The sequence below is a fragment of the Callithrix jacchus genome, chromosome 4, assembly GCF_049354715.1.
Source record: "Callithrix jacchus isolate 240 chromosome 4, calJac240_pri, whole genome shotgun sequence".
NCBI classification, from domain to species: domain Eukaryota; kingdom Metazoa; phylum Chordata; class Mammalia; order Primates; family Cebidae; genus Callithrix; species Callithrix jacchus.
This window is the reverse complement of record NC_133505.1, coordinates 43113942-43135025: the sequence shown is the minus strand read 5'-3', so window position 1 is coordinate 43135025 and position 21084 is coordinate 43113942. Positions and strand designations below refer to the sequence as shown.

Sequence of the window (21084 nt, the reverse complement as noted above, 5' to 3'; positions counted from 1 at the left end):
CGGAAAAAACCCAAAAAACCAAAAAACCAAAAGCGAGGTCCTGCGTAGCCTGTTGGAAGGTTCCAAGTTCCTTAAGAGAATCAACGAATTTCCTCCAGAGACGCCTCGAGATTATACAAGGCGTGGGATTTTCTGCAGGAGGTGAGGGAGATCATATGTATATATATGATATACATATTTGCTCTAAATTGGCTTTTGTGAGCAACGACAGCTGGCACCCTATAGCGAGCGAGTTTGAAGCCTGGCTGTGCCATGCGGCGGAGGCTGCCACCTGGGCACTCCCACCATTCTTCGCAGCCAGGTCAGGACGGAAGACCAGGAGAGCCCGGAGCGGCGTGGACCCGGACCCGCGCGCCCTCCAGTTCCCTGGCCCGCGGGCCGCTTGCCTCGCCCGGAGCACCCCACAAGCCCACCCTGCCGGGTCTCAGGAGTACCGATCTCTCTGGGGACCCAAGAGACCGGCGGGGGAGAAGGGGTCTGCAGGCAGCGGCCGGGCCCCGGCGCGTACCCACCTGAGCAGACTGGAGAGAGGGTGGCTGGAAGAGCCAAGGCCGCCACCGCCGCCGCCGCCGCCGCCGCCCCCAGAGACGCCGCCGCCGCCGCCGCCCCCGAAGCCCGAGGAGAGCCGCTTCCCGGACAGCAGCTTCTCCACCGCCGGGAGGTGCCCGGTGCGGGCCGCCTCCAGCAGCTCCTGCTCCTTCCCCATCCCCAGGGCCGCCACCCGCTGGACCCCGTCCCCGGGGCTCCAGCCGAGCCTGCTCCGGCTCCCAAACTTTCCGTCTCCGGGCAACGCACCCCCCAAACCGGCTGGGGACACCACCCCCCCTCCCTGCCTTTTCCCCACGAGCGCGTCACTTCCGGGATCTGGCGTCACGCGTCACCGTGCCCCCCGCGCCCCGCCCCCTTGCTCACCTAGCTGGGCGGGGCTCCCCGGACCAGCGCAGGTGGACATATCTAGGCCGATACAGGCCTCTGAGGGCATGGGGACAGCGCCTTGTGGGCCCCCGTTGTACAGGTGGAAAGGGACAAACAGGCCCACCTGTACGCGCCTCCCGAAGTGCGCTCCTTCCCCAAAGGTTTTGGGAGCTCCTGGAACAGGAAATACGGTAATTCGTCCAGGCAGCTAGAAACAAAGAGATAAATATGGTAACGCGCACCTACATTTCCAAGTCCATTCTTTCAGCAAACATAAATATGTAATAGGTGCGGGTATCTAGTCATACCCAGGTGAGTAAAACGCCCTCCCCTCGCACCTCAATGAGGGAAGAGAAGAAAGTTTTAAAATAGAAATATCCTCACCACTTCATTCATCCTCCCAGTACACGAAATAGTTCATTAAAGTGTAACGTTCAAAGGAGACACCTTCCTCTCTTCAGGCTTTCCTCTTAGTTTTGATAAAATTAACCAAACTAATAGAAAAGTGTCAGGTTTGTAGAAATCAACCTCAATCTTGAGTCCTGGCGAACTGAAAAAATTTTAATTGGGTAGAAACTACGTGTGTTTTGTTCCCTGGTATTAGTACTGTTTCTAAATCGAAGTACGTAGTCAATAGTTGTGGATGAATAAATGAATTGGATAAATTCTGCTCAAGCTATATGACTTTTCGTTGTTGTTAAGGTGCTTGCGGAATGGAGGGGAAATGCTAGCAATTCCATGTACACACAGAGACCCGCGGTCTCTGGCCAGTAGAAATATACAAGGTTGAGTCCCTGCCTGAAAGTTTGCCAGTCCCCGGTAGACTCATTCCACGACACCGCCATAAAACGGAACTGAGTTTTTTTCCCCAGTCCCCCAACTTTGAGGGGTGAAAGAAGGGATTAACTGACATTGCATTTTTAGATAGACGAAAATGAAAAACTTCTTTAGTAAACAAAACTGCGCTCCTTCACAAGCGCTGGTTTCCTAGCGAGGAGGATCCACAATATAAACTCTTTACGTCCAATTTTCCCGCTCCCCACTGTGGCCAAACCAAAGTTAAAATGAGTCAAGTCGCCTCTACGCGCGCCTCAAAATGACCCCTCAGGAGAGCTGTAGGGGTGATGTCATCGCGGCGCGACTACAGGAAGTAAGATCCTGTCCTGTGCAGCTCGGGATTCCGAGCTCCAGCCTCGGACAGTGCTGCGATCTCCTCTCCCTTCTAATCCTATCCGCGATGGACGATGCCCGCGAGTCGCCCACAGACAAAGGCGGAGAGACAGGGGAGTCGGATGAGACCGTCGCTGCGCCCGGGGACCCGGGGGCTACCGACACGGATGGAATCCCAGAGGAAACTGATGGAGACGCAGATGCGGACCTAAAAGAAGCTGCAGCGGAGGAAGGCGAGGTAGGAAGAGATGTGCTGATGAGATTGTGTTACTGGCTGCTCGCTGGGCTTCTGGTAGTCCCTCCCAAGTTACGAGAACTCGAACTCACCAGAATTCCCTCCAGATCGTTAATCTTGAAGGGGAAGAGAGAAGACGACCAAACAAAACCCCAGTGCTGGTTCGGTTGCAGAGGCCCAAGCACTGTGTTAATATTTTTCGTCTTGTCTTTAGGGATTAAAGCTACTTCTAAGGGAGTTTTAATAGCTTGTTGGCTTTCGTGGTGAGGAAATTGGGATCCGATGTCACACTGAGGCGTAGTGCAAGAGCTAAAACCCAGGATTCATAGCACCCGTTTCACCGCAATCTGGTTCCTCTTAAATATTAAGACAGTTTTTGTCTTTTTTTTTTTTTTTTTGAGGTGGAGTTTCGCTCTTGTTACCCAGGCTGAGTGCAATGGCACGATCTCGGCTCACCGCAACCTCCGCCTCCTGGGTTCAAGCAATTCTCCTGCCTCAGCGTCCCGAGTAACTGGGACTACAGGCACGCGCCACTATGCCCAGCTAATTTTTGTATTTTTAGTAGAGACGGTGTTTCACCTTGTTAACCAGGATGGTCTCGATCTCTTGACCTCATGATCCACTTGCCTCGGCCTCCCAAAGTGCTGGGATTATAGGCGTGAGCCACCGCGCCCGGCCGACAGTTTTTGTCTTTACAGGGAGGAAGGTCTATCAGACCTGTCAAAGGGAGATAGATTTTTATAGAGTTACAGGTTCAATCGTGTTAGTACCCTCTTGACATTTAACTGGTACCGGTGACCTGGATGCTAATGATCAGAGATAGATAGATAGATAGGTAGATAGATAGATGCTAATGATCGGAGATAGATAGATAGATTTTTAAAATTTATTTATTTTGTTTATTTTTGAGACGGAATCTCACTCTGTCACCCAGGCTGAAGTGCAGTGGCGCGATCTCAGCTCCCTGCAACCTCCGCCTCCCAGGTTATCGTGATTCTTCTGCCTCAGCCTCCCAAGTAGCTGGGATTACAGGCGCACACCACTATGCCCACCTAATGTTTTGTATTTTTAGAGATGGGGTTTCACTATGTTGACCAGGCTGGTCTCGAGCTCCTGACCTCATGATCCACCTGCCTTGGCCTCCCAAAGTTCTGGGATTACAAGCGTGAGCCACCGCGCCAGGCGATCAGGGATTTCTGTAGCATAAAAACACCAGACCCATCAATTGAGTCTGGTGTTTTTATGCTACAGAGAGTTCAACAGTATTGCCTAGCTGAGCATCGGTCCAAATCAGAAACTCATCGTTCTCTGGATTCCATTTCTAGAAGTAGAATCTTGGGATTTAAGAGCCAGAAGGAAATTAAGAGATTGTGGGGTGAACAGTAGTTTAGATGGAAATAACCTTTCAGAGCATAAAGTTGCATCAAAATATATAAAGTAAGAACTTTAGAAAAAGAAAATTTGACAAAATTATTTTAAGGCAGTTTTGTTTTGTTTTGAGACAAGGTCTCGCTCTGTCACCCAGCCTGGAGTGCCAGGGCACAGTCTCTGCCTCCTGGACTCAAGCGATCCTCCTACCTCAGCCTCCCCAGTAGCTGGGACTACAGGCATGCTCCACCACACTCAGCTAAATTTTTTTTAAACATTGTTTTGGTAGAGACACAGCCTCACTATGTTACCCAGTCTGGTCTTGAACTCTTTGGACTCAAGCAATCTTCTCACCTTAGCCTACCAAAATGCTAGGATTACAGGTGGGAGCCACCATTCCTGGCCAAGAAGGAAACTTTAAAACAGGTGTCAAGGACAGCAAGGATTTGAATAATGAGTCTAGTACACTAGAGAGCTCACTATATATATAAATTTGCACTGAACAGAGGATAAAATTATGATGTTTCTGAAACACTTTTAAAAATCGATCATGTACAAGACCACAAAGAAAAATATCAATTCTTAAAAGTAGAAATCATAACAGGCCACATCTTGTTAATGCAATGCATTAAACTTGAAATTAACTACAAAAAGCTCTCTCATCAAAAAGAACTAATCCCCTAGAAATTTTAAACTTAAAAATAGCCTTTAGACTAACGAAGACTTTATCAAATTCTATGGGATTTGGGCAAAGCTTTATTTAAAGAAAAATTTATAACCTTACATATTTTTGTTAACAACCAGAAGATATTGTAAATAAGCACCTAACTCAAGAAACCAGAAAAAGGGCCTAGTAGGGTGAATCACGCTTGCAGACCTAGCTACCTGGCAGGCTGATGCAGGAGGACCACTTGAGGCTGCAGTGAGCTATGATCCAGCCTGGGCAACAGAGCGAGTATGAAGTTAAAAAAACACATAAAGAACAAAATAAATCAGAAGAGTGTAGGAACAAGGAGTTAATAAGGATAGAAATAGACACTAATGAATTCGCACTTGAAAAAAACATAAGAAATGATAAAATTAAAACCTGATTCTTTGAAATGTAAATGTACAACATTACAAAATATGAAAGGCTATAGGCACTAATATGGAGATATTTAAAATTGTAAAGACATATAATGTTCAAGTTTAGGCCAAATAAATATGAAAATCTGAGAAAAATAGGTGTTTTTTTGTTTTTGTTTTTGAGACAGTCTTGCTCTATTGCCAGGCTGGGGTGCAGTGGCATGATCTTGGCTCACTGCAACCTCTGTCTCCCAGGTTCGGTGATTCTCTGCCTCAGCCTCCCGAGTAGCCAGAAATACAGTTGCGCGCCACCACACCCAGCTAATTTTTGTAATTTTTTTTAGTAGAGACGGGGTTTCACCAAGTTGGTCAGGATGGTCTCGATCTCCTGATCTTGTGATTTGCCTGCCTCAGCCTCGCAAATTGCTAAGATTACAGGCGTGAGCCACCGCGTCCAGCCAATAGGTGACTTTTTTTTAAAGAAAATACAAATCACTGAACTTGAAGCACAAAGAAGTTAGAAAACTTGTATAAATCAGTAACTAAAAAAAAATTGAAAAGATTGTCAAAGACAGACCACCTGCATCCCCCATTTCCATATTCCTGTCTGAGTTTAAATTTGAATTCTTCTTAAGGAAAAGCTAAATCTCATTAATGAGTTTTGTAGTATACTTAAGATTCTACATTCAGTCAGAGGGGGTGAAGTTTCTATTTATTTTTATGGTTATTAAACAGGCAGTTTTTTATTTTTTATTTTTTTGAGACAGAGTTTCGCTCTTGTTACCCAGGCTGGAGTGCAATGACGCGATCTCGGCTCACCGCGACTTCCGCCTCCTGGGTTCAGGCAATTAATTCTCCTGCCTCAGCCTCCCGAGTAGCTGGGATCACAGGCACGCACCACCATGCCCAGCTAACTTTTTGTATTTTTAGTAAAGAGACGGGGTTTCACCATGTTGACCAGGGTGGTCTCGATCTCTTGACCTCGTGATCCACCCGCCTCAGCCTCCCAAAGTGCTGGGATTACAGGCCTGAGCCACTGCGCCCGGCCTAAACAGGCAGTTTTTAAACTTTTAAGTTCAGGGATACATGTGCAGGATGTGTTTTACTACATAGGTAAATGTGTGTCATAGGGGTTTGTTGTACAGATTATTTCATCACCCAGGCATTAAGCCTAATATCCATTAGTTATTTTTCCTGATCCTTTCCCTTCTGCCACCCTTTACTCTCCCATAGACCACAGTGTGTCTTCCCCTCTATGTGTCCATGTTTTCTCGTCATTTAGCTCCCTCTTATTAGTGAGAACATGCAGTATTTGGTTTTCTGTTCCTGCATTAGTTTGCTAAAGATAATGGCCTCCAGCTCCATCCATGTCCCTGCAAAGGCCATGATCTACTTTTTTGTTGCTGTATAGTATTCCATGGTATATACTGGAAAATACATTTTCTTTATCCAGTCTATTATTGATGGGCATTTAAGCTGATTCCATGTCTTTGCTATTGTGAATAGCACTGCAATGAACATAAAAGTGTGCATGTGTCTTTATAATAGAACAATTTATATTTCTTTGGGTATATACCCAGTAATGGGATTGCTGGGTCGAATGGTAATTCCTTCTTTATTTCTTTGAGGAATTGTCATACTGCCTTCCTCAATGGTGAACTAATTTATACGCCAACCAACAGTTTAAAAGCTTTCCTTTGCCTCCACAGCCTCGCCAGTATCTGTTACTTTTTGACTTTTGAATAATAGCCATTCGGACTGGTGTGAGATGGTACCTCTTTCTTTTTTTTGAGACGGAGTTGAGACGGAGTTTCGCTCTTGTTGCACAGGCTGGTGTGCAATGGCGCGATCTTGGCTCACCGCAACCTCCGCTTCCTGGGTTCAGGCAGTTCTTCTGCCTCAGCTTCCTGAGTAGATGGGATTACAGGCACGCGCCACCATGCCCAGCTAATTTTTTGTATTTTTATTAGAGACGGGGTTTCACCATGTTGACCAGGATGGTCTCGATCTCTTGACCTCGTGATCCACCCGCCTGGGCCTCCCAAAGTGCTGAGATTACAGGCATGAGCCACTGTGCCTGGCCTTTTTTTTTTTTTTTAAAGACGGGGTTTCACCATGTTGGTCAGTCTGGTCTCGAACTCCTGACCTCAGGTGATCCACCTGCCTCGGCCTTCCAAAGTGCTGGGATTACAGGCGTGAGCCACTGTGCCCAGCCGAGATGGTATCTCTTTATAGTTTTTTTGTTTGTTTGTTTTGAGATGGAATTTTTGCTCTTTTTGCCCAGGCTGGAGTGCAGTGGCACAATCTTGGCTCACTGTAACCTCCACCTCCTGGATTCAAGCGAATCTCCTGCCTCTGCCTCCCCAGTAGCTGGGATTACATACCACCACACCCAGCTAATTTTGTATTTTTAGTAGAGACAGGGTTTTTCCATATTGGCCAGGCTGTTCTCAAACTCCTGACCTCAAGTGATCCACCTGCTTCGGCCTCCCAAAGTGCTGGGGTTACAGGCATGAGCCACTATGTCAGGCCTCAGTATGATTTTGATTTGCATTTCTCTTTTTTTTTTTTTTTTGAGACGGAGTTTCGCTCTTGTTACCCAGGCTGGAGTGCAATGGCGTGATCTCAGCTCACAGCAACCTCCGCCTCCTGGGTTCAGGCAATTCTCCTGCCTCAGCCTCCTGAGTAGCTGGGATTACAGGCACGCACCACCATGCCCAGCTAACTTTTTGTATTTTTAGTAGAGACGGGGTTTCACCGTGTTGACCAGGATGGTCTCGATCTCTTGACCTCGTGATCCACCCGCCTCAGCCTCCCAAAGTGTTGGGATTACAGGCGTGAGCCACTGCACCCGGCCTGATTTGCATTTCTCTAATGATCAGTGATGCTGAGCTTTTTTCATATGATTGTTGGCCACATGTATGTCTTCTTTTGAGAATGTCTTTGCCTACTTCGGGTTGCCTACTTGGGATTTAAACAGGCATTTATTAAACTTTCAGCATTAGTAAAATTATGTTAAATGCCGATAGGGGAGAGATATAAATAATAAGAGACAAACCTATCTTCAAAAAGACTAGTAATGTGAAATAAATATTTGCATGAAACAGTAAGACTGAAGGATAAGAACGAAGAGCACTGCATGTGAGAAGCTCACTTGAAAGTTCCAAATAAACACTGTTTTGATGAGAAGAGGCCTCCTTTTTAATATTCTATATGGAATCAGCAGCAGTAAAGAGATCTGTAGATCTGGAGGCAGAAGAGCTGGCTGGATGGAGGGGACTTTGCTGACAACCCCTCTAAAGAATAAGGTCAGAAGAGTGGGCCCATAGGGAGAGTGGTTCTCATGATCCTTGGCATTTCATTACCCTTGTAAGCAGATACTGGAGCTGTGCTCATAGCTGGACTGGAAAACTAGATTATTTAGCGGGTTTTCTTTCCACGGCTAAGCTATAATCTTCCCTTAGGAGAGATACTGTATTGTACACTTGATGGTACAGTCAGATCCTAGAACTGAAAAACTACTCAATAAATGGATTTGTTATTTTGTAATAAGGATGATGTCTTCTTACTTTGCCCTAGCCTGGAAAGTAGGGCAAATATATAATAGAGTTTCTTTCATCTTCCCAGCTCAAGAGTCAGGATGTCTCAGATTTAACAGCAGTTGAAAGGGAAGACTCATCATTACTTACTCCTGCAGCCAAAAAACTGAAAATAGATACCAAAGAAAAGAAAGAGAAGAAGCAGAAGGTAGATGAAGATGAGATTCAGAAGATGCAGTAAGTCACCTTCTTATCATTCCCCATCTTAAGGGTCTCTCTTGACCACACAAATTTAATAAATTTTTCTTGGCCTTTTTTTTCTTTTAAAAACTTAAAAGAAAATGAAATGATTAGTACATTATGGCTATGCATGGTGACTCACACCTGTAATCCCAACACTTTGGGAGGCCACGGTGGGAGGATCACTTGAGGGCCAAGTTTGAGACCAGCGTGGGCAACAGTGAAACCCTATCTCTATACTATGTTTTATGTTATGTATGTCATGTCATGTCTTGTTATATTATGTTTTTATTTTATTTTTTTTGAGACAGAGTCTCACTGTGTCACCCATGCTGGAGTGCAATGACACAGTCTTAGCTCACTGCAGTCTCCACCTCCTGCGTTTAAGCAATTCTCATGCCTTAGCCTCCCAACTAGCTGGGACTACAGGGGTGCACCACCACGCCCAGGCTAGTTTTTATAGTTTTAGTAGAGACAGGGTTTCACTATGTTGGCCAGGCTGATCTTGAACTCATGACCTCAGGTGATCGCCCTTGGCCTCCCAAAGTACTGGGATTACAGGCATGAGCTACCATGCCTGCCCTTCTTTTTATGTATTTATATTTTCTATGCTGTGACATAATTGTTTTGAAAAAAAATTTTTTTTAAATAGAGGCCAAGTGTAGTGGCTCATGCCTCTAATCCCAGCACTTTTGAAGGCTGAGATGGGTGGATCACCTGAGGCCATGAGTTCAAGACCAGCCTGGCCAACATGGTGAAACCCTATCTCTACTAAAAAATACAAAAAATTAGACCAGGCACCATGGCTTGTGCCTATAATCCAAGAACTTTGGGGGGCCAAGGCGGGCAGATCACCTGAGGTCAGGAATTCAAGACCAGCCTGGCCAACATGGTGAAACCCTGTCTCTACTAAAAATAGAAAAATTAGACAGGCAAGGTGGCACATGCCTGTAATCTCAACCACTTGGGAGGCTGACGCAGGAGAATCGCTTGAACCAGGACCCGGGAGGGAGTGGTTGCTGTGAGCAGAGATCGTGCCACTGCACTCCAGCTTGGGCAACAGAGTGAGACTCCGTCTTAAGAAACTCAAATTCAAAAAATTAGCTGAGCGTAGTTGTGGGTGCCTGTAATCCTAGTTATTCAGTAGGCTGAGGCAGTAGAATCACTTGAATCCAGGAGGCAGAGGTTGCAGTGAGCCAAGATCGTGCCACTACACTCCGGCTTGGGCAACAGAGCCAGACACTCTTTCTAAAAGTTAGATAGATGGATGGATAGATAGATAGATAGATAGATGGATAGATAGATAAAAGAAAAAAATCACATCCCGCTTATGTTAAAAGTTTCAAGAGAATTTCTATACATATATATTTATAAATAAATTTTTTTTCAAAAATGTCAAATACTCTTACAGCCTATTTTTCACATTAGATATGGTGAATATTTTCCATGTCACTAATTATACATCCAGGTCATAGTTTTCTTAGAAATGGAAATCGCTTTATTATATTTTCTGATTGTAAAAGTAGTATGGACTCATTGCAAATAATTCAGAAAATACAGAAAAATAGAAAAAATTACCCAGAGACTCACCACCCAGAGTTTACTCTAAGCATGTATAGTTGGCTATAATATATGGACCTTTTCAAAGTTTTTTTAGATGTTTGCTATGTATAGCTAAATATTTTCCTGTCAGTAAATATGCTCATAAATCATCATTTTAATGGCTACATTGTATCGCATTGTGTTGTTGAACTATAATTTAACCAATCCCTGTAGTGGTTCTGGTTAGATTTTTTTTTTCTTTTGACATTACAAGGAGGATCTTTGGACATGTTTGCATACTTGTCCATTTCTTTCAATTACCTCTAGGAGGTGTAATTGCTAGTTCAAATAGTGTGAACATTTTCAAAGGCTTTTCATAAGTATTTCCAAATTTCTCTCCAAAAAGGTGTTCCAGTTCTCTGCCAGTATGTATGGGTTTGTACCCCATATTCTAATAGCATTCTTTTTTTAATAGTGATCTGATTTGTGAAAAATGTTATCTATGAAAATAATATTTCCTTGGTTAATAATAAAGGTTAATTTGTTTCCCCCATGTTGGTTGACCATTGATATTTTTGTAAATTGCCTGTTCATATCCTTTGTTCATTTTCATAAATTGATATGACCCCTTTATTCATTTGAAAGAATTAATTATACATTAGGGGTATTAACTGTTTCCATATATTTTGCAGATATTTCCCCTAAATCTGTTAATGTTGAAAACTACTGGTTTGATTATAAATTTGTATATTAAATTTTTACTATCAGTATGAAATTCAGTAAGGTAGAGTTATGGAGATTTAGTCTAATGCTGAAAACATAGTCTGTATCATATGATACAGTGACCCAATGTTGTTGTTTTCATTTTTCTTAAATGGTAAAAAGTTTTTATTTTATGTTTCCTCAAGTTCCTTAGGAGTAGAAGTGTTTTATCTTCATTCTTCAAGGCACCAAGCCTAATGCCATTGACCCTGTAAGAATTTATCTGTCTGAGAGTTTTACTGACTTAATAATATCTTGTATTCATTCTTATAAGTTAACTTAGTTACCTGGATCTTTGTCTAGAATCCTGGTTTCTTCTTTTTCTGAAGAGCAGCTGAACCGTTATGAAATGTATCGCCGCTCAGCTTTCCCTAAGGCAGCCATCAAAAGGGTAAGGATGGCCCACCACACTTCATTTCTGTCATACTTTAAAACCAAACTCAAGAGCCATGTCTATTGGCATTTGAAGTGAGGTGTTAGACAAGTCAGTGAATTATTTAGGTGGGGAAAAAAATGTCCCTCAGTTATCTTGCCCTTTTCTGTGAATTAATTGGTACTGTGTTCAAAGCCAGTCTTTGACTATCATAATCACCGAGTGTTTGTCCTTCTTTCAAGCTGATCCAGTCTATCACTGGCACCTCTGTGTCTCAGAATGTTGTTATTGCTATGTCTGGCATTTCCAAGGTTTTCGTCGGGGAGGTGGTAGAAGAAGGTGAGTAGTGTTGGTTACAAATACTGGATTCTACCTGTGGTCATCTTATTTTTAAGAATATCTATACAAAGGAACTTATTAGAGCACCTGTACAAGTACTTATTTGCACTTGAGGGTGACCAAGTGGGGAGCCCTGTATTCAGGAGAACGTGACCATTATTCCTTGCAAGTTTCAATAACAGATGGCAAGGAACCATCTGGGAAATCCCCTCCCTGATTCCTTTCCTCAGCCCAGGGTGACAGAAGTAGATTTTTTTTTTTTTTTTGAGACGGAGTTTTGCTCGTTACCCAGGCTGGAGTGCAATGGTGTGATCTCGGCTCACCACAACCTCCACCTCCTGGGTTCATGCAATCTCCTGCCTCAGCCTCCTGAGTAGCTGGGATTACAGGCACGTGCCACCATGCCCAGCTAATTTTTTGTATTTTTAGTAGAGGGGGGGTTTCACCATGTTGACCAGGATGGTCTCGATCTCTGGTCCTCGTGATCCACACACCTCGGCCTCCCAAAGTGCTGGGATTACAGGCTTGAGCCACTGCACCTGGCCTAGATTTTTTTTCTCCAGTGGACTTTGCTCATTTCTGCTGCCAAAAGTAAAGATATAAGAAAAGCATTGTTTCCTATGATCCGTGTTAGAGGAAGTAAAAAAATAAATAAATAAAAGAAAAGCAATCCCAGGGCTGACCTGTATGGGATGGTAAGTTGTCCCTAATGTAGTGATCCCTGGGAGCTGCCCCCGTTATTGAGTAAAAAGCCTGGCTGTTTCCCATTGCTACTCTAGCTGGTGAATTTTTTTATTTTTTAAGCAGGAGATACATACTTTTAAATTATTACTATTTTTTGAGACAGGGTCTTGCTCCGTTGCCCAAGCTGGAGTGCAGTGGCATGATCTTTAGTTTTTTTCATGTTTTTTTTTTTCTTTTACAAATCATCAATTAAGATGGTGTACAAAATGAGATGATAACAGTGGTGTGATCATAGCTCACTACAACCTCAAACTCCTGAACTCAAGGGATCCTCCTGCCTCAGCCTCCCAAGTGGCTAGGACTGTAGGCATGCACTACCACACCTGGCTAATTTTTAATTTTATTTTTATGTAGTTATTTTTTTGAGACAGGGTTTCACTCTGCTGCCCAGGCTGGAGTGCAGTGGCATGATCATGGATCACTGCGACAGCAGGTCCTGGGCTCAGGTGATCCTCCTGCCTCAGCCTCCTCAGTAGTTGGGACCACAGGTGCACACCACCACCCTGGCTTTTTAATTTTTTTGTAAAGACAAGGTTTTGCCATGTTGCCCAGGCTGGTCTCAAACCCCTGGGCTCAAGCAAATCCTCCCACCTTGGCCTCCCTAACTGCTGGGGTTATAGGCATGAGCCATAGCATGCGGCCTATAAGAAATATGTTTTAAACTGCTGTCTATGATAAAGCCTGATATGAAATGTTATACTAAAACTAATGTGATACATTTTATATCATTCTCTTAAAGTAAAAATGTCTTGGTTTATTTCCTTAGCAAGCTTAAGAAAGGTTAACGAGAATTACAGGACTCAAAAGGATTATGTGATTAGTAAATTCTTGTGTGATAATAAGACTTTCTCCTTACCCTCTGTTTAGCACTGGATGTGTGTGAGAAATGGGGAGAAATGCCACCACTGCAACCCAAACATATGAGGGAAGCTGTTAGAAGGTTAAAGTCAAAAGGACAGATCCCTAACTCGAAGCACAAAAAAATCATCTTCTTCTAGACCAAAGTCTAGAAAGGCCTGTTACTGACAGAAGAAGTATTGGTTCCGGACTTCCTGTAAGACTGGCTACTGGTGCTTTAGTATCTCAGTCCTCCAAGGATTCCATGATTTTAATGTCTCTCAAAACTCTTGATTATTCGTCACACCTAGAAAGTATGTAGCCTGTTTGATACTTGCCTTGACTAAATTTTGGGACCTCTTGGGGCATTTTGAAGTATTTGTCTTGGCCAGTTGGAAGAAGTGTGGGCCATAAACATTTTCTGGACAGGAGAACTGCTTTCAGAGAGAAAAATCTTTCCAAGAGGTTTTTTTTTTTTTTTTTTAGATAGGGTCTTGCGTGTCACCCAGGCTAGAGTGCTGGAGTGCAGCGGCATGTTTGCAGCCTTGAATTCCTGGGCTTAAGTGAAGTGACACTCCCACCTCAATCTCCTGAGCAGCTAGGACTACAGACACACACTACTGTGTCCAGTTAACTTATTTTTATTTTTTATGGACATGGGGTCTTGCTTTGTTGCCCAGGCTGGTCATGAACTCTTGGCTTGAAGCAGCCCTCCTGCCTCAGCCTCCTTAAGTGCCAAGAGCTTTAATGGTTTCACATTGAAGCCTAAAGTTGCTAAGACTTAGTTCGTTTCTTACAACCAGTTTTAAGTAGATGAAACAACCAGAAACTTTGACTTGTGATACTCTACCATGAAGGACGTGGTAAAGGCAGGAATCGTGGAATAACTGGTGCTTGTAAACATTTAAGATTCTCCTGTGGATTTTGGTGAGTGATCATTAAACTGTTTTCCAACTTGCCTTATGTGTATTCATTTTCTGTCTAGCTGGTGGTAATGGGAAGTTGATTATTTTCTGGTGTTCCAATACAACTGGTTTTGGCTATTTTGTGAAAATTTGAGTCCTTTTTCTAATAAAACCATTAAAATTTTCTCTCATAAAAGAGTACTTCAAGCACTGTTAAAAACAATGTAATAATCTCCCCCTAAAACTGAGAAAATAAACAATATAAAAGCCCATATATTTCAGATGCTTATCAACAGATATACAACAACCATTATGATTTAATAAATTTAATTTGTTTTTACAGGTGGTTCACAGAACCAGTACACTCAAAGTTTGACTAGATATTGCAACATTGAAGTTTCCCAATACGACTGGGATTCCAGTTCATCAGATACATTCTCATTGTTTTTCTCAAATGGAGGGGAATGAAGTGACCTTTTATTGACAGTGATTCGCAGTAATAAGGCTACTGTATGTAATTGGCAATCCCCAATAATTTTTCCTCTCTACGGAAGCTGTTCTCTTGTGAAGCTTTCCTGAGCATGTCTTAGTAAAGATTCTGTTTAGCACCCTCAGTGGGGGAAACAGTTTGGACTCATGAAGGTGGGCAAATCTGACTTTTGGTATCTTACATTAAAACCCATGGCTTTAAACATGTACTTAGCCAATGGAGAAGACACTTCAGTGGGGCATTCCACAAAGAAATGCTTTAAGACTAAGGCTAAATCTTGACCAAAAATTAATAAACTGACAAAAGAAGATACTCTCTCAGCTCTAACAGAATTTTTTTTAGCAGTTGCAGGAACTCTGTCTATTGCAATTAGAGATACTGAGTAAGGCTGAAACTTAATAAATAACAAGGGAGGAAGATCAAATCCCAAGTCCGGCCACTTAGCAAAGCCTCACTGTTAAAGGTTATCCAAGAGTGTTTCCCCTTGTGCCATGGGGAAAATAATTCCCATTCAATAGCTACTACCTATACCTACCCAGAGGTGTATGAGAATATTCCTATTCTGACAGAAGGTAGGGGAGCAACTAGTAAAGGCCTTGGTCTCTGAAAGGATAGTGCTTCACACCCAATTCTCTGAAACCCTTAATAATGACTATGATTAATCATGAGGCAATGACACAGCTTTTACTGTTCTCAAATAACCAGATGTCATCAAACTAACTTCTGTACCAAAGTTCAGTTGTTTCCATAGTTTTAATGATTTTACTGTAACTGATTTTAGAAGTTTAGGCAAATTTTAAATAAATGACAGAGAAGAAAAAACTAGGGTAAAGGTTTAGAATGAAAAGTTCCCATATTACTATGGCAATACTTAAAACTACCTTCTTTCCACTACTGCCCATCCCCCAACCCGTTTACCACTAAGGGGAAAGTAATCTAAGTGAGTTAAATGGAAGCATTTAAGTTACAGGGTATGTGAGGGGTGGTGTTTATCTCTTGTATATTCCATATACGGGAGCCATTCCTTTCAGAACCATAAAAAGGGGACATAAAGGTTGAGGCCCATGGCAAAATGAAGGTTAGATGAAACAGATGGTAAAAAACAGACATCATGTGAATAGAACCCACCTGTTTTATATTAGGGAAACTAGGTTAATTATTCCAGTGAGTTGAAAACAGAATTTGGGATTGATAGCCATCGGGGCAGCCCAGTTAAAGAGAGGATTTAAACTCTAGTCCATATACACTAAAGCATATTCCCAGCACATACATGTAAACAGGAAATATAGACAATCATGGATAATACATAGTTGTAAATGCTTCACAGATGAAATGGTAATGTTCAGTTGCTGAAGTCTTTGAGGGATAGTGGTGCTATCTCTCCAAGCATTTTCTTGAGGTATTGTTATTTCTTGTTCCAAGTCTTGCAGCTCTAAGGCAGAAATCATAAGCAGTCCAAAAGGGCTGACATTGCTACTTTTCCCTTGCATATTTTCCTTTACACTTATCCTGAGGACTACCACTCATTCACATTTCTTCATTATGAACAGGAATATGAAATTAGGCAAGTTGATTTTTACTAAAATCCCATAGGATAACCCCTATCACATTTCCTGAGGGAGGATTTCAAGACACAATGGCCAAAGCTGCCACATGAGGACAGCCAGAAATTCTAAGGCTCCATTTGTCACATAGACAAGAGCTCTAGACTCCTTCAGAAAGCCCAGAGACCTAACTGAGCTCCAGCCATTAAGAGGTTAGTCTTGGTACGTAATGGATATGTTTTTACTGTCACCCTATAAGCACAAGTGTAGGTAAAGGTATACCAAGAAATGCCTATTAGGCATTTTCTTTGCATGGAGGGATGCCAGAGGGATATGGTAGGTGGAGGTAGGAGGGGCTGAGAAGAAAATCAGAATATGATTTTTAACCAATTCAGATGAGCATAAGGTTGAATAAATATATTTTCCAGCTACCAGATCTCCCTCCTCCCCCTTCAAGGACATTGGAGATGTCATAGTTAAGACCCGTGATCCATTCAGATCAACATTCTGCCTTTGAAAGAGGCACTAAGGAGTAGTTTGTCAAGGGACACAGTTGCCCTCTCAGTTGTATATTACCAAGTAACCCTACTTTTCTATAATTCTTGTAGAAGGCCGTCATGCAAGGATTCCTCATACACCTCCACCCATCTATAGTTTCTGCTGGCATCACTTCTTAGACAATGAGCTCCTTACATTTCTGATTTGCTATGAGAGGTGCTTTCTTTACCTACGGCTGTGAGATAGACCCCTAGAGCTAGTAGTACAGGACCAGGTCCTTGCTCTTGATTGGATATTTGATCTAACGCCCCTCGGCTTTCATTTTTGCAGGAAAGCGTCTATATTTTAAAGATGTGTCATCATATGGATATACCTCCACCCACTGATAATTTTTGCTGTTCTCTTAACCTTTCCTCCATCATATTTCTTGTAAATAAGGTCAGTAGAAACATAGATAGTTCGATCAAGACATATCCATGATTTTGTATAAACCACTGTTCTCTGTTGTCTCCAAAAGTCCTTCCTGATGATGCCAACAGGGCAATTAGGCTTTTAGCAGCACATTGATCTCTCCTCCCCTCAGCAATGCTTCAGTTTCTTTCCTGAGTTCTAATAGCGTTCAGGCATATCAATTGGTAATTCTTCCATAAATATATTTCCTTATACTATGTTGAATCTCACCTGTCAGTTTTCTGAGTATTCTCAGCACTGCTTATTGTAACCCTTCTCTGGTTTTCTGTTTTTTAAACCTCTTCTAGTCTACCTTTCACTGCCTGGAAGTAGTGACATTTGATTTCATTGTCAAATCCTACTTTCAGGTTATTTATAAAAATTTTACATAAGGTTGAACCAAGCATCAAGCCTTAGGTAACTTCCTGTTAGCATTTTCTCCAGAAGGATGTTTCTTTGTTCCTAAGTCTCTATTTCTAAAGCATGAAAAATTCCCACCATCCCATAGTAACTGCTGCTTCAAAATTTGCCTTAGTAAAGGAACTTAACAAAAGTCCTTTAAAAGTCTGAACAAATTAAGTCCTGTTCCTTGGTGAATATATTTTTTTTTCCTAGTCAAGTGAAGCATTGAGAGTGGAGAAGGAACAAAGAAATCTATGATTGGTTGTGATCAATTAGTTATAAACACCACTGCTATTACATGTTTCTTTTTATCCTTATCAAACTAGAGTATGCAAGTCAAGCATAATTTCCCATAAAAAAAAACCTTTTCACCTTTCCTTCAGTAAGTCATGTATGGTCAAGACTTTAGTATCATCACTAAATTACTATTTTACCATCTTGCCAAGTAAAGGTAAGTGAGCTGATGAACTTCTGTCCAATCAACACAGCTTCAAGTGTATCACAGGGCAGTATGAATGAAAGGACAGTGTTGGAGAAGAATTCAAAGGAAATAAAGGGGGAAATAGCTCTTTTATAGGGCAGGAGGCAAAACCTCGCTGAGTTGAAGGATTTTTGTTTTTTACACTTGAGTCAAAAATACATGATTTTTAAAAGCCTCAGTGATGGAGGGAAGTGAGAGGCAACAGGTTGAGCTGTTTATATAAAAGTTTAAAACATTTTCAGTTCCCAAACCACCAAGTGCGGAGTAGAGAAATGGTAAAGTCACAGAGCTGGGAAAGCAGATGTGCCAGGGACTCCAGGAAGACAGAAGAGCCACTCAGCACAGGTGGGGAAGACAAGCAGGACTCCAGGTGGACAATAGGGGGCTCAGAAGCAAGCTCCTCCACTGTCCCCCGGAATATGCTACCAACCTCGGTCAGAGTCAGAAACTTTTTCTTGATTTAAATTTCAAATAAGTTGTATTAAAAAAGGGAAAGATTAAATGACTGAACCACTGCTGTTGTTTACTTTCTACCACAGCATCACAATGATCAAAGTATAACAGAAAGGAAGCTTAACCTGGAAAAATCTGATTGTGTTATCAGCCAAATTGATGAGCTTGGTTCCTTTTCCCAAAAAGGCAGAGTCCAGGTCTCCCTTATTCTTGTGCCTCTCCTGCCCCCTTCCGCCACACTGCTTTGCTGGGCTATTTCCTGTTCTACTCTACTACCATGGCCAAAGCCCAGGTCAGTTTCAGGTCTGCTATGGGAAGCTCTGGGACATGGAATCTTTGGTGGCTCTGTGGGTGACCGAGGAGGTGGGTACTGTCACTTGTTCACACAGACTTGTGAAGGAAGCAAATGTCCCTGCCATGAAACCATGAGGTGAAATGGCCCTACAGTGTTGAGAAGATTCCACCTAATATGCAGAGGGCCAAAAGGCTTTATACAGGCAAGACATGATGCTTGTGCCACACACAGGGCGAGCCCCAGTTTTCTGGGATACAGTCATGTTTTGCCCTTGTCTTCCATCCAAGTTAGAACAGCTAGTGGAAAGTACACCCACACAAGTGAAGTGAGCACTCCCCAGTCCCTCTGGCATCCATAGTGACTTATTCAGCACTGCACAGTGCCCTCTGTCATAGGTGGTGCTATTGCTGGTGATAGCCTCTCTCCTTGGCACAGATGGCTGAGCTACTGGTTTCAGAGCTCAAAGAAGGGGTTATATTTCCTAATCTCCTGAAGAAGTTTTTCTTTATCCTGGTTGGCATTGGCCAATGCTTGTTTAGTTTCTATAAGTTCTTTTTGTAGGATAGGCAGTTCTTTCACCTGAGGAACAATAATTAGTTCACAGTTAAACATGGTAATATCATCTTGCAACAACAGCCAGTAACGGAAACAGGGAGGAAGAGTTCATGCAGAAAAATCCACAAGTTAGGTCAATGATCAAGACAACTCAACCATATCTTTTCTAAGAGCTTCATTCCCTCTTCAGAATTCATTGGCAGGCGCAGCACATCCTCGGCAACCATTCCTCTCCAGCTCCTGACTTTTATCCTCTAGTCAGCACTTCTAGAAACCGCTGCTATGCGACAGGAACCCAAAACACCCACATGCACACAGCACATGCAACATTTTTGCCTCCCACCCCAGGTTTTACCAGCTTTGCATTTATAGCCCCCAAGAGTTATGGGCAGGTACTCTTCTGTTAGGTCCTCACCTGCTGTTCAAAAACCTCTCCGGTGGGCACCAAAAACGCTTGTTCTTTTAGGGGATGTCTCTTCTCACTTTTAAGTACTTCAGCTGATGGTTTGTCCTGAGCAGCAGCTAGAGAAATCAAGTAAAGGTTCTAAGTAAAAAACTGCTGCCAGCTCCCAAACCAGTTCCTAGGTGTCAGCTATTCACTTTTAGAAGAAAAAAAAAAGGCAGAGAAACCAACAGGCTGACAAGCCTGACTCACCACCTATGTGGAACACACCATCATCACTCCTCTTCAGCACAACATGTTCCATGGCCAGAGTGATGGGGATGGGGCCTGGAGATGTTGGATAGATGGGGGGGATATCATCCTGTAGGAAAGAGGGAAACCACATGATGCCCCCACCAGCTTAGAGCAATCTAACACAACCCATGCTCCCATCATTCAGCTTAAAGCGGCTTTATGCCAGTTTCTCCATACATTCTTGGAAGGTATAAGAGGCATAACAAATTCTCCCGTCTAGAGATGGTGAAACTGAGGATCAGATAACCTGATGGCTTGCACATGGTAATGCTGAATGCCAAAGACAGGGTTAGGGTTAGAGACAAGGTCTCCCCACCTGAACCCTGGCTTTTTTGACAGCAACATACATTTATATACCACTATAACACTGACAGAGAATATTAATATTTCCTCACTTCATCCTCACCACATTTTACAGTGAAAAAGAAAGAGGTTAACAGCTGTCACTGCTTCTTTGTTTGACAAAGTCCAGGGCAAAAACCAATGTGCCCTTACTTTGGCATAAACCAAACATTCCTCACACCTTTAGGGTGATGCTGGAGTTCACGAGCTCAATCTGCATGGGGACTACCACTGGGATCTCCTCATCCTCCAAGAAGGGCCCCAGGCCATTGAGCACCGAAGTGAGCAGCTCGAGGTCACAGCCACGAAGCATCAAATGTAGAAAGCCATTTTGTGAGGCCAGGGGGGAATGAACAGCTGCTCCAGGCCCCACCTCAAAGCGAAGGCCCACAGCTGGCCTGATGTGGCCAGTCTTCAAAGTTGAGGATTCCTGAAAGCATGTACCTTTGTGAAGAAAGACAAGGAAGACAACTAATTAACAGCCAGGGAGTCTTCTAAGCACGCTATGTATCAATATTCATAACAACCCTAGGTCAAAGGAATATCATCATTCTCATCTGACCGAACGAAGTCACAAAGAATAACTTGCCCAAAGTTACATAATTAGTAAGTAGCAAGGAGGATCTGAACCTGGGCTGATTGCCAGGTCCATGGGCTTAGGTACTTTCCTACAATGCCCTGTAAGAGGGAAGAGAGATTAAGGACTTGCCTTGTTACGAATCTGAGGCAGTGGGCTAATGGCCAAGGAAAAGCTCTTAAAGCACAGGACTCCAAACTCTAATAAACTTGAATGTCTCCTCCTTTCTCTAAATCTTGGTCTTCTCATCTGTCACTCATAAAGCA

General features: G+C 42.9%; 3 protein-coding genes across 13 annotated transcripts in view; 1 reads left to right on the top strand and 2 right to left on the bottom strand.

The window, feature by feature from the left end:
• Positions 1–831, bottom strand: part of ANKS1A (ankyrin repeat and sterile alpha motif domain containing 1A) — a 196522-nt gene extending 195691 nt beyond the window's left edge. For all 9 annotated transcript variants that reach the window (XM_078369010.1, XM_035295368.3, XM_035295371.3 and 6 more), the window contains exon 1: positions 513–831. In XM_078369010.1, the coding sequence (XP_078225136.1) occupies positions 513–706 (194 nt within the window). In that variant the 5' untranslated portion in view covers positions 707–831. The remainder of the gene's footprint in view (positions 1–512) is intronic.
• Positions 832–2060: 1229 nt separating this feature from the next.
• On the top strand, positions 2061–14088 carry TAF11 (TATA-box binding protein associated factor 11). Of its 2 annotated transcripts, XM_002746457.6 has the most exons (5): positions 2061–2323; positions 8381–8529; positions 11140–11227; positions 11452–11548; positions 13160–14088. In XM_002746457.6, the coding sequence occupies exons 1-5, from the start codon at positions 2153–2155 to the stop codon at positions 13288–13290; spliced, it is 636 nt and encodes a 211-aa protein (XP_002746503.1). In that variant the 5' UTR covers positions 2061–2152; the 3' UTR covers positions 13291–14088. The 2 variants fall into 2 exon arrangements, with proteins under 2 accessions (XP_002746503.1, XP_008992543.1); XM_008994295.5 differs by lacking the exon at positions 11452–11548 and having other exon boundaries at positions 13160–14079.
• Positions 14089–14344: 256 nt separating this feature from the next.
• Positions 14345–21084, bottom strand: part of BLTP3A (bridge-like lipid transfer protein family member 3A) — a 76907-nt gene continuing 70167 nt past the window's right edge. For both annotated transcript variants that reach the window (XM_002746456.6, XM_035295364.3), the window contains exons 18-21: positions 20423–20685; positions 19858–19966; positions 19618–19724; positions 14345–19226 (exon numbers count right to left, since the gene is read on the bottom strand). In XM_002746456.6, the coding sequence (XP_002746502.3) occupies positions 19101–19226; positions 19618–19724; positions 19858–19966; positions 20423–20685 (605 nt within the window). In that variant the 3' untranslated portion in view covers positions 14345–19100. The remainder of the gene's footprint in view (positions 19227–19617; positions 19725–19857; positions 19967–20422; positions 20686–21084) is intronic.